This window comes from Meriones unguiculatus, chromosome 1 (assembly GCF_030254825.1).
Source record: "Meriones unguiculatus strain TT.TT164.6M chromosome 1, Bangor_MerUng_6.1, whole genome shotgun sequence".
Taxonomy (NCBI): domain Eukaryota; kingdom Metazoa; phylum Chordata; class Mammalia; order Rodentia; family Muridae; genus Meriones; species Meriones unguiculatus.
Window position 1 is genome coordinate 17,924,456 of NC_083349.1, and position 12,150 is coordinate 17,936,605.

At 40.7% G+C, this 12,150-nt stretch overlaps 1 protein-coding gene across 13 annotated transcripts in view; it reads right to left on the minus strand.

Annotated features, from left to right (window-relative positions):
* Positions 1-12,150, minus strand: part of Syce1 (synaptonemal complex central element protein 1) — a 43,758-nt gene that overhangs the window by 3,714 nt on the left and 27,894 nt on the right. For 8 of the 13 annotated variants that reach the window (XM_060382072.1, XM_060382088.1, XM_060382078.1 and 5 more), the window contains 2 exons: positions 1,103-1,165; positions 48-107 (listed from right to left, as the gene is read on the minus strand). In XM_060382072.1, coding sequence (XP_060238055.1) covers positions 48-107; positions 1,103-1,165 — 123 coding nt within the window. The remainder of the gene's footprint in view (positions 1-47; positions 108-1,102; positions 1,166-12,150) is intronic. The other 5 variants (XM_060382073.1, XM_060382148.1, XM_060382115.1 and 2 more) reach the window with 1 other exon arrangement.

The following is a 12,150-nucleotide window of genomic DNA, read 5'->3' on the forward strand; positions in this document are numbered from 1 at the left end:
TGCTTTTTACTGTGCCTGGCCTGGAAGCAGCCAATCACTGAGCTTACCTTGTTGAACCTCATTAATGCGGTTGATCAGGACCTCAATCCGGGGCTCTAGACTTCCTACTGCAAGGCAAAAAGGAAACTCATTGTAGAAAATATGCCTGCCTGGAATTCTGTAGCTTTCACTTCACAAAAATCTCCTAAGCATCTCGTAAGTATAGGTGCTACATTACAGTCTCAAAGTTGGAGTGTGGGGACAAGAAACAGACCACAGAGATACTGGGTCAGGCTGTAGAAACTCCAGTCAAGAGAAATAAAGCAAGGGGAAAAGTCTAAAGGTAAAGGTCAGGAAGTGCTTCTCAGATATAGGAAAGTATCTTTGAGCCTCACATCAATGATGAAAGGAAGACCCTCAAGCCCTCCGGGTAAAGTGGAGGGTGCAAAGTGCAGAGGCCTGCACTGAGGAGGAAATGGAAATGGAATAGGATGATATGATAAACAAACAGAAGGTGGCAGGATGTGAGGTGGAAAGGGTTACTCGTAAAACCTCTGGTTCTAAGAGAGTGCTGTGGAGTCAAGGGGGAATGAGACACAGTTTGGGGAAAACATTTTGCCTTCTATTCACTCTCATGCCTCTATACTGTTGAATCATCAGGGCTCCCTTTTTAGTTCAAAAACTAAGATTTTTTTAAATATTTATGTATTTATTATGTATACAATGTATGCCTGCAGGCCAGAAGAGGGCACCAGATCTAATTATGGATGATTGTGAGCCATCATGTGGTTGCTGGGAATTGAACTCAGGACCTCTGGAAGAGCAGACAGTGCTCTTAACCTCTGAGCCATCTCTCCAGCCCTCAAAAACTAAAATTTAAGGGGCTGGTGAGATGGTGCATTGGGTAAAGGCACTTGCCACCAAGCCTGACAAATCTCTTCAAAAGCGGCTAGTGCTCTTCACTGTTGGGCTATCTCTCTACACACATCCAAATTTCAGCATTAAGGAAAGTTAATGTGGATAAAATAACTTCTTATTTTTGTGAACTGTGCTTGGAATCCAATCTACATTTGCCTGACTTCAAACCTCGGGGTAAGCCCCATAGGCAAAAAAGACACATGACCTTTCTGCAACCTTTTCACCATTTCCATTAAGTCTTCAATTTTCTCTGTGGACATGTGCTGCCCTGTGGAGAAAACAAACAAACAATTCAAACTTAGCAGTATAAGCGGCCAGGAAAAGGATCCAATACCTAGGCTGATACTGAGATTAGCTGAGGACAGATCTCTAACCAGAACAGTGTTACTGATCCTTGTCCCAAATGACTAGAACAAAAAAGACAACTGTGGCCCTTTATGGCTAGCCTTTTCCTCCAGGGTGCAATAGCACCACACATATCCTTGCAAAATGAGGGCAGTGCTATACTTAGTCCAATTGTGCTGCTAATGTTGTTAGAGCTGGGTCAAGTTAACAAGGTAAAGTATGAGACAGGAGGGTACTAGGTGTGGTGGTGGAGATCTGTAATCTTAGAAATTAGAGAAAGAGGCAGAAAGATCAACAGTCTGAGTACATCACAAGGTCAAGTCCATCTTGAGCTACATAGAAATCCTGTCTCAAAAAAGCAAATTAGGGATGTGATTCAATGGCAGCAAACTCGCTTTGCATATGCAAGGCCTGATTTTAGTCACCCCTGGGGAGAAGAGGATGTTGCTAAAAAACTAGAAAGTGGCTGAAAAATCACTATAATGGGCTGATGGCATTATCAATTAGAAAGCTCCAGAAAGTCTTATACAAAACACATTGACTATAAACAAAATATATTATAGTAAGTATTTAAAAATAGCAAATTTTATCAGCTGTAGGAATTCCCTGGTAAAATTTTTGGGGTCACTCATGTATTCTATCATATCATCTGTAAATAGTGATACTTTGACTACTTCTTTTCCAAACTGAATCCCCTTGATCTCTAATTGTCTTATTGCTCTAGCAAGGACTTCAAGCACTATGCTGAAGAGATATGGAGAGAGTGGGAAGCCTTGCCTTCTCCTTGATTTCAGTGGGATTGATTTAAGTTTCTTTCTGTTTAGTTTGATGTTGGCTATAGGCTTGCTGTTTATTGCCTTTACTATGTTTAGGTAAGTCCTTGTATCCCTGATATCTCCAGGACTTTAAATATAAACAAATGTTGGATTTTATCAAATGCTTTTTCAGTATCTAAGGAGATTATGTGTTTTTTTTTCTTCCAGTTTGTTTACATGGTGGATTACATTGATGGATTTCCATATATTGAGCCACCCCTGCACACCTGGGATGAAGCCTACTTGGTCGCAGTGGATGATATCTATCTGCTGATAAACCTTCAGCAAAGTGGCTGGATACTAAATTAACAAAAAAAAAAAATCAGTAGCCCTCCTGTATACACAATACAAATGGGTTGAGAAAGAAATTCAGGGAAACAACACCCTTCACAATATCCACAAAGGACATAAAGTACCTTTGTGTAACTCTAACCAATTAAGTCAAAGATTTGTATGAAAAAAAAAAAACTTAAAAGAAGATATCAGAAGATGGAAAGATCTCCCATGCTCATGGCTTGGAAGGATTAACATAGTAAAAATGGCCACCTTAATAAAAGCAATCTACAGATCCAATGCAATTCCCATCAAACTACCAACACAATTCTTTACAGACCTTGAAAGAAAAATTCTCAACTTCATATGGAATAACAAGAAGCCCAGAATCGCTAAAAAAAAATCCTCTACAATAAAAGATATTCTGGAGGTATCTCCATCTCTGATCTCAAGCTGTACTGTAGAGCAACAGTAATAAAAACTGCATGATACTGGCATATAAACAGGGTGGTGAATCAATAGAATACAATAGAAGACCCAGAAATAAACCCACACATTTATGAACACCTGATTTTTGACAAAGAAGCCAAAACCATACAATGGAAAAAAGATAGCATCTTCAAATGGTGCTGATCTAACTGGATATCTACATGTAGAAAAATGCAAATAGATCCATACTTATCACCCTAAAACTAAAACTAAAGTACAAAACTAAAGTCCAAGTGGATCAAAGACCCTAACATAAAACCAGATACACTAAACCTGTTAGGAAAAAAATGTGGAGAAGACCCTTGAACTCATTGGCACAGGAGACAACTTCTTGAACAGAACACCAACAGCACAAGAGCAACAATCAATAAATGGGACTTCATGAAACTGAAAATCTTCTGTAAAGCAAAGGACACTGTTGTCAGAACAAAATGACAGCCTACAGACTGGGAAAGGATCTTCACCAACCCTATATCTGACAGAGGGCTAATATCCAGAACTCAAGAAGTTAAACAACAACAAATCAAGTAATCTAATTTAAAAATGGGGTACAGAGCTAAACAGAGAATTCTCAATAGAGGAATAACTAATGGCAGAGAAACACTTAAAGAAATGCTCAGCATCCTTCATCATCAGGGAGATGCAAATTAAAACGACTCTGAGATTACATCTTACACCCATCAGAATGGCTAAGATCAAAAACTCAAGTGACAACACATGCTGGAGAGGATGTGGAGAAAGGGGAACCCTCCTCCACTGCTGGTGGGAATGTAAACTTGTACAACCACTTTGGAAATTAATCTGGTCCTTTCTCAATTAGGGATAGTGCTATCTGAAGATCCAGCTATACCACTCCTAGGCATATATCCAAAATATGCTCAAGTACACAACAAGGACATTTGCTCAACCATGTTCATAGCAGCTTTATTTGTTATAGCCAGAATCTGGAAACAACCCAGATGTCCCTCAATTGAGGAATAGATACAGAAATTGTGGTACATTTACACAAGGGAATACTACTCAGCAATTAAAAACAAGGAAATCATGAAATTTGCACGGAAATGATGGGAACTAGAAAAGATCATCCTGAGTGAGGTATCCCAGAAGCAGAAAGATACACATTTTATATACTCACTTATAAGTGGATATAATATAGGACAGACATATAATATAGGATAATCATACTAAAGAAGCTAAACAAGAAGGAGGACCCTGGGTAAGAATGCTCAATCCTCATTCAGAAAGGCAAATGGGATAGACATCATAAAAGAGTAAAAACAAGGAACAAGACAGGAGCCTACCTCGAAGGACCTCTGAAAGACTCTACCCAACAGGGTATTAAAGCAGATGCTGAGACTCATAGCCAAACTTTGGGCAGAGTACAGGGAATCTTATGAAAGAAGGGGGAGATAGAAAAAAACTTGGAGGGGACTGGAGCTCCACAAAGAGAGCAAAAGGACCAAAAAATCTGGGCCCAGGAGTCTTTTCTGAGACTGATACTCCAACCAAGGACCATTCATGGAGATAACCTAGAACTCCTGCACAGATGTAGCCCATGGCACCTCAGTCTCCAAATGGGCATCCTAGTAAGGGGAACAGGGGCTGTCTCTGACATTAACTCAGTGGCTGGCTCTTTGATCTCTTCCATCTGAGAGGGGAGAGCAGCCTTACCAGGCCACAGAGGAAGAAAATGCAGCCAGTCCTGATGAGACCTAATAGACTAGGGTCAGATGGAAGGGGAGGAAGGAGCATGGGAAAAGAAGAGGGAGGAAGGAAGGGAGGAAGGGATTGGGAGGGGATGAGGGTGGGGCTACAGCTGGGATACAAACTGAATAAACTATAATAAATTTTAAAAAAATGTTTTCAAAATAGCAAATGTTTAAAATCAACTAGATACTTGCTGAAATAAAGGAATTTTTGGCACTGTTATATAGCTGTGACAAGTTTTCTTTTAGAGTAACTGACAAAACACACAGTCAAATAGCTTTACTATATATACTTGATACTGATTATAAAACTTCCACATAAGGTAGCAATTTGTATTAATTTTTATAGTCACTATATACACCTATTTTTAATTCTCTGGTGGATATTGGAAATCACTTCTATCACACACTGTAAAGGAACCAGACATGAATCACCTAATTTTTTAAAAGTCACCTATTAACAACTCTTGTCAAAAGATGCTAATACTTATTAAGTAATGCTCAAGTTCTAAGAAACAATTCAGGGATTGAGGCGCGCAGTAAATAGCACTTAAGGGTACTTGTGGCGCCATCCAGATTGGGAAACTACACAGAGAATTTTTTTGGGTCAAGGGTGAAGGGGAAGGAAGGAAGACTCCTGAGGAATGATAGAGTCTTAAGAGATACATCAATTTAATCTCAAAAAAAGTCTAAGTATATTTCGATGCAAATTTTAAATGCATTATAAAAACTACTAAAAAAATAGCAAATTTTTAAAATCAACTAGATACTTGCTGAGATAAAGGAACTGTTGGCGTTGCTATATAACTGTGGCAACAGTTATTTTCTGGAGTATTTGTCTTCTAGATCCATACATGAGACATGTATGGATGACACTGGTCTGAGGTGCTCTGTTATAAAACAGGGGACTGCGTGATAGGGGGAAAAGATAGACGAACAGTCATAAACATCAAAGCTGGACAGTTAAGTCACGGCCTAAGCCCATCTTGTTCTCTGCCTTTGTATAAACTTGAGTTTATCACAATAAAAATGTCGTTTTACCACCCCGAAAGACAGAAACTAAAGACTCGCTTGTGCAGCCAAGTTCCGAGAACGGTAGTTTGGGTCAGATGCGGTCCCATCATCCTCATCGCACTAAGATGGCGTCGAGCCCTGAACAGGGAGGGCGGCTCCAGCTCAGGCGGGGCCTGAAGGTGACAGGCGTGTGCCCTCCAACAACCCCACGCTGGGCCTGGCACCCAGGGAGGCTGGCTCGGAGGCCACGCACGCCTCGTCAGCGGGGATCCCGGCCAACGTCCTGCGCCTCGGCTCACGCCCACCCGCCGATCCTCGACGCCAGGCGGCCCTCTCAACGCCCCAGATCGCCAGGCCAACCCAGGGGCCCTTCAGCCCCTACCTCCGGCCCCCTCAGGACCGCGGAACGGCTCTGCGGATCCCTCCGCCTCCACACCCAACGGCTGCGGTCTGGTAGCCATACCGCAACACTTCCTCGGGTACCACAGCCACTGAGAGGGTGTTGCTACAGACTGCGCCTGCGCAGTAAGCTGCAGCCCGCACTAGGGGACCACGTGGCCACCTGTTGCGCATGCGCACACTTGAAGCTTTGCCCCCCTCCTTCCTCCACACACTCACACGAAACACAAATCCTATTTAAACGTGATAAACGGAATGAAGACTTCCGAGCAGTGATTGGCCAGTTTCAGAGGCGAGTGAACAACGTGAAAGCCTCACCCTCTACAGAGGTTTGGGTCATAGTCGTTAGGGATAGAATTATGGTTGTCAGAGTTAGGATTCGGGCTCAAACTCTGTAATCTGTAATCTTAATCTGTAATCTTGGACAGAACAGTGGTATTGATCAGACCCATGATGCCTGCTGAAAAGAACCCCAAGGACCTGCAGTGGACATGGTAAACAGCCCAGTTCCCAAGAGACTATTCGCCACTACTACAAAAAAAAAGCCTGCTGTCTCCCTCCGTGTTATGCCTTAGCCATCTGACAAGACATAGCCCAAGTCTGAGCTCTTCTGGCACATTCCGCACTGACCTTGGGGGCTTGGAAAGGGGGAGGATCTACTCTCACCTTGCTCCTCTCTGGTAGTCTCTGTGGCCCAGCTACAGACCTTATACCAGAATAACCCAACAGTCCATGTGTCTGGGAGTTTGCTGGCCCCAGTCCCAGTCAAAGGTCTCAAAATATCTGCCCTGGAACACACTGGGCTCTCAGGGTTCTTAACCCAAGGAGCCGGAGGTGGGGTGAACTCCTACCCTGAACAGCTAAGCAAGGCTCACTGGATCCCACACAGCAGCCCTCTAGATATGCGAGCGAACACCTGGCTCCCAGATTGTTCCTGATAACTTGTAGAGATGCACTCTGTTAATAAAGAACCCAGCATGAGGCAGCCATGGGAAAATAAACAGCACAATAACTTAAGAATTATTTACTTTGTTTTATTGAGGACCAAGTCTGACATATATATTATGTAATATATATTAGATATATATATGACTATATGTAATATATAGTATTTAGTATATATAAATATATATGGAAGCTTTTCTAAAACAGATCACACCCTGGGACACAAAATAAATCTTTACAAATGTATCCTATCAGACCACAATGTAATAAAACTTAAAACGGACAGAAAACTTTTATGCATACATGTATATAATGCCTGTTGATACCTTATGAGGGTCATAAATTTTTTCCCATGATTTCAAATGTGAAAAAATAATAACTACATGTTTGTATATTTTTTAATTTATTTATTCTTTTATAAATTACAGTTTATTCACTTTATATCCCAGCCGCGGTCCCTCCCTCATTTCCTCTCAATCCCACCCCCTCCCTCATCTCTTCCCATCCCCTCCCCAAGTCCACTGATAAGGGCCGTTCTCTTCCCCTTCCCTTTGACCCTAACCTATCAGGTCTCATCAGGACAGGCTGCATTGATGTCTGTCTATTTTAAAGTATAACAAATAGACATATGCTTCTTTCCTACTTGGAATGGCTAATCTTCATTGTCAACTTGATTGGTTTGAGAATTACCATGGAAACACATTCCTGGTTATAGCTCTTAGTGAGAGTTAGCTGAAAAGATACTTTACCCGAACGTAGGCAGCACCTTTGGTAGTGAGGTCCTGGACCGACCGAAAAGAAAAGGAGCTGAGCACAAGTATTCAGCATTCTTTGTTTCCTGACCCTGGAAGCTACCTGACGACAACAGTGTCCTGCTTCCGCATTCTTTCCCAACACTGATGGACGATATATCTTTGAACTACAAACCAAAATGAAGTCTTCAGTCCTTAAGTAGCTTCTTGACAGGCATTTTTGTATTTTAGAAAAGAAACTAACGTACTGTGGGTCTCTTACTGGGCCTAATTTACAAATTGGCCTTTCTTACGGCTATTTGTAGGTTTTAAGGTATCTGCAAGTAATAAATTTGTACATTATTTTTAGAAGTTTTTTGGTAGAATTTTGGGGATTGCTAATACATAGTATCTTATTATCTGCAAATATGGATAGTTTAATTTTCCCCTATTTGTATCCCTTTAGTTTCCTCCTCTTGCCTTATTGCTTCAGCTAGTACTTCAAGCACAATGTTGAAAAAAAGCAGAAATAGTGGACATACCTCCCTAGTTCTGAACTTCGGGAGGATTGCTTCAAGCTTTTCTTTGTGTAAGATGATGTTGGCTGTGAGTTTCTCATCTATAGCTTTTATTATGCTGAGTTTTGTTCCCTCTAGCTCTACATTTTCTAGGACTTTCATCATGAAGGTATTTTGGATTTTGTCAAAGGCTTTTTCTGCATCTATTGAGATGTGCATGTGATTTTTGTCTTTAAGTCCATTTATGTGGTTTATTACATTTATTGACTTGCATATGTTGCATATCCATGAATTTTAGGGAAAAAGCCAACGTGGTCATAGTGTATAATCTTTTTGATGTATGTCTATATTTTATTTGCAGTGTTTTAGTAAGCACTTTTGAGTCTCTGTCAGGGATATTGGCCTGTAGTTTTCTCCCTTTTTTGTACCTTTTCCTGTTTTTTGGTATTAGGGTGATACTGCCTTTGTAGGAGTTTGGGAGTACTCCTCTTATTTCTGTTTTTTAAATAGTTTTGAAAAGGAGTAATTTTAGTTCTTCACTGAAAGAATTCAACTGTGAATCCATGTGGCCATTGACTTTATTTTCTAGCTGGAAGGAGTTTTATTGTAATTTCAATCTCCTCATTTTGTTTTGGATTTGTCTAGGTTGATGGCTTCTTCTTGGTTTCCAGCTTAATGGAGTATAGGTTTTTAAAGTATTACCTAATAACATTCTGAATTCTCTTGAATTGCAATATTTCCTTGTTCATTTCTGATTCTGTTCATTGAGGTCCTCTTTTTCTTTCTTTTGATTAGTTGAGCCAAAGGTCTATGAATCTTGTTTATCTTCTCAAAATACCAGCCCAGATTCATTGTTTGTTTTTAATTGTTTATTTTTGTTTCTATTTCTTTGATTTACAATCTGATTTTATTATTTCTTGCCATTGACTGGGTTTGTATTTGATTTGTTCTTGTTTCTCCAAATATTTGAGTGGCATCACTCAATTTATTTGTACTTATTTGTATTTGTATTTATTTGTACTCTTTCTGATTTTTTTATTGTAGGTACTTAGAGCTATAAATGTCTCAGGAAGGCAGGGGCAGGTGGATCTCTGTGAGTTTGAGGCCAGCCTGGTCTACAAAGCAAGTCCAGAACAGCTGAGGCTACACGGAGAAACCCTGTCTCAAAAAAACAAAAACAAAAAAAAACAAAAACAAAACAAAAAAAAGCTACAGAAAACTTTTGTAGGACTGTTTTCATTGTGTCCCAGAGATTTTGCTGTGTTCTGTTTTCATTTTTCATTAGTTCCAGGATTTTTTTTTATTTCTTTCTTGATTTCTTTGATCCATTCACCACTCATTAATGAGTTGTTTAATCTCCATAAGTTTGTGTATTTAATAAAGACCTTTTTTCTCTCCGTTTTAAGTTTTGTTACATTGTGGTCTGTTAGGCTACAAAGAATGATTTCATTCCTCCTGAATTTGTAAAGATTTGGTTTGTTTTGTGTCCCAGGATGTGGTGTATTTTAGAAAAGGTTCTATGTGCTGCTGAGTAGAATGTATATTGCTTGATGTCTGGGTAGAATATTCTGTAGCTATCTGTTAAGTCCATTTGACATATGATATGTTTCTCTGTTTATATTTTTTGTTCAGATGATGGAGAAAGTGGGATATTGAAATAATCTACTATTAATGGGCTGATGCTAGTCTGTGCCTTTAAATCCAGTTGCGTATAATTTTTTAATGAAATTGGATGCCCAGGAGTTTGGTGCATATATGTTTAGGATAGTAAAGTCTTCTTAGCTAACTGTTCCTTTGATTAGGATTAAGTGTCTCTTATTTCTTTTGATTATATTTAGTTTGAAATCTATTTTGTCAGATATTAAGTTAGTAATGCCTGCTTGCTTCCTGGTCCCATTTTATTGAAATATTTTTTCTATCCTTTTACATTAAGGTGGTACCTAGCTTTAAAGCTACGATATGTTTCATGAAAAGAACAGACAAATGGATTTTGTTTCTTTTTTAATTTTTTATTAATTACACTTTATTCACTTTGTATCTCCCCCATGTACCCCTCTTTTCTCCTCTCCCATTCCCACCCTCCCTCCCTTTTCTCCACACATGCCCCTCCCCAAGTCCACTGAGAAGAGAGGTCTTCCTCTGCTTCCTTCTGATCCTAGTCTATCAGGTCTCATCAGGACTGGCAGCATTGTCTTCCTCTGTGGCCTGGTAAGGCTGCTCCCCCCTCAGGGGGAGGTGATCAAAGAGCAGGCCAATCAGCTCATGTCACAGACAGTCCCTGTTCCCATTATCATGGAACCCACTTGGACACTGAACTGTCATAGGCTACTTCTGTACAGGGGTTCTAGGTTATCTCCATGAATGGTCCTTGGTTGGAGTATCAGTCTCAGAAAAGACCCCTGTGCCCAGTTTTTTTGGTTCTGTTGCTCTCCTTGTGGAGCTCCTGTTCCCTCCAGGTCTTACTCTTTCCCACTTCTTTCATAAGATTTCCTGCACTCTGCCCAAAGGTTGGCCATAAGTCTCAGCATCTGCTTTGATACCTTGCAGGGTAGAGCCTTTCAGAGGCCCTCTGTGGCAGGCTCCTGTCCTGTTCCCTGTTTTCTCCTTCTTTTGATGTCCATCCTCTTTCTGAATGGGGATTAGCCAGAGTCTTCCTTCTTGATTAGTTTCTTTAGGTGTACAGATTTTAGTATGTTTATCCTATATTATATATCTAATATCCACTTAGGAGTGGATATTTCAGAATTGTTTTATTGTTTTGTTTTGTGTTTGTTTTCTTTTTTTTACCAGTAATGTTTGGTTTTACCTTAGATCTTTGGGCTACCTAGTATCTGGTTCTTGGTGACTCAAGTATTAACCAGAGTAAGTATTGATCAAGTAAGGTATGGGTTCCCTATTGTAAAGTGGGCCTTACGTCAAATCAGACATTGGTTGGCCATTCCCACAAATTCTGTGCCACCATTGCCCTAGCATATATTACAGGCAGAAGAGATTATAGGTCAAAGATTTTGTGGCTGGATTGGTGTCAGTGCTTTTTTGTTGTTGTTGTTGTTTTCAGTAGCCTGCAGTGTACCTTCTTGCACCAAAGAGACTAGAACTTAGGGGTAAAGAATCCATGTAAGCACCAGTTCAACTTCTCCATGTTCAATGAGTTGTGTGGATGCTGTCCTTGGCAATGGGGCAAACTGTCAGTTTGTGCAGAACAACTTTTTGTCTTAGTATCAACCTGGATTGTTTGAGCTGTGGCTCAGTTGAATGCTTCACCTGGCTGGCTATAAGGGATGTAGGGATGTCCAACTGAGGCCTCATAACCCCATTACTAGGAGTCCTCATTAGGATCACCATCATAGATTTCAATAAATTTCCACTGCAGTGGGTTTACACACCACCCCTTAAATGCCCCTGTACTGACTGGTTTTGTGTGTCAACTTGACACAAGCTAGAGTCACCAGAGAGGAAGGAGCCTCAGTTGAGAAAATGCCCCCATGAGATCCAGTTGTAAGGCATTTTCTCAATTAGTGATCAGTGAAGAAGGGTCCTGCCTATTGTGGATGGTGCCATCCCTGGCCTGATGGTCCTGGGTTCTAAGAACATAGGCTAAGAAAGCCAGGAGGAGTAAGTCAGTAAGCAGCACCCCTCCATGGACTCTGCATCAGCTCCTCCCTCCAGGTTCCTACCCTGTTTGAGTTCCTGCCCTGACTTCCTTTGGTGATGAATAGCAGTGTGGAAGTATAAGATAAATGAACCCTTTCCTCCCCAATTTTCTTTTTGGTCATGGTGTTTTGTAACAGCAACAAAAACTCTGACTAGGACATCCTCCAAATCCAGCTATCTCTCCTCCCTCCAACCCATCGACCCCTATCCCCATCTCTCCCACTCCTGTCCTCAACCACCCACAGTCCACCCATAAAAATCTATTCTATTTTTCCTTCACAGGGAGATTTCTGCACCCTCCTAGACCTCTCCTCTTCACCTAACCTCTCTGGGGCTATGGATTGTTCCTCAATTATCATTTACT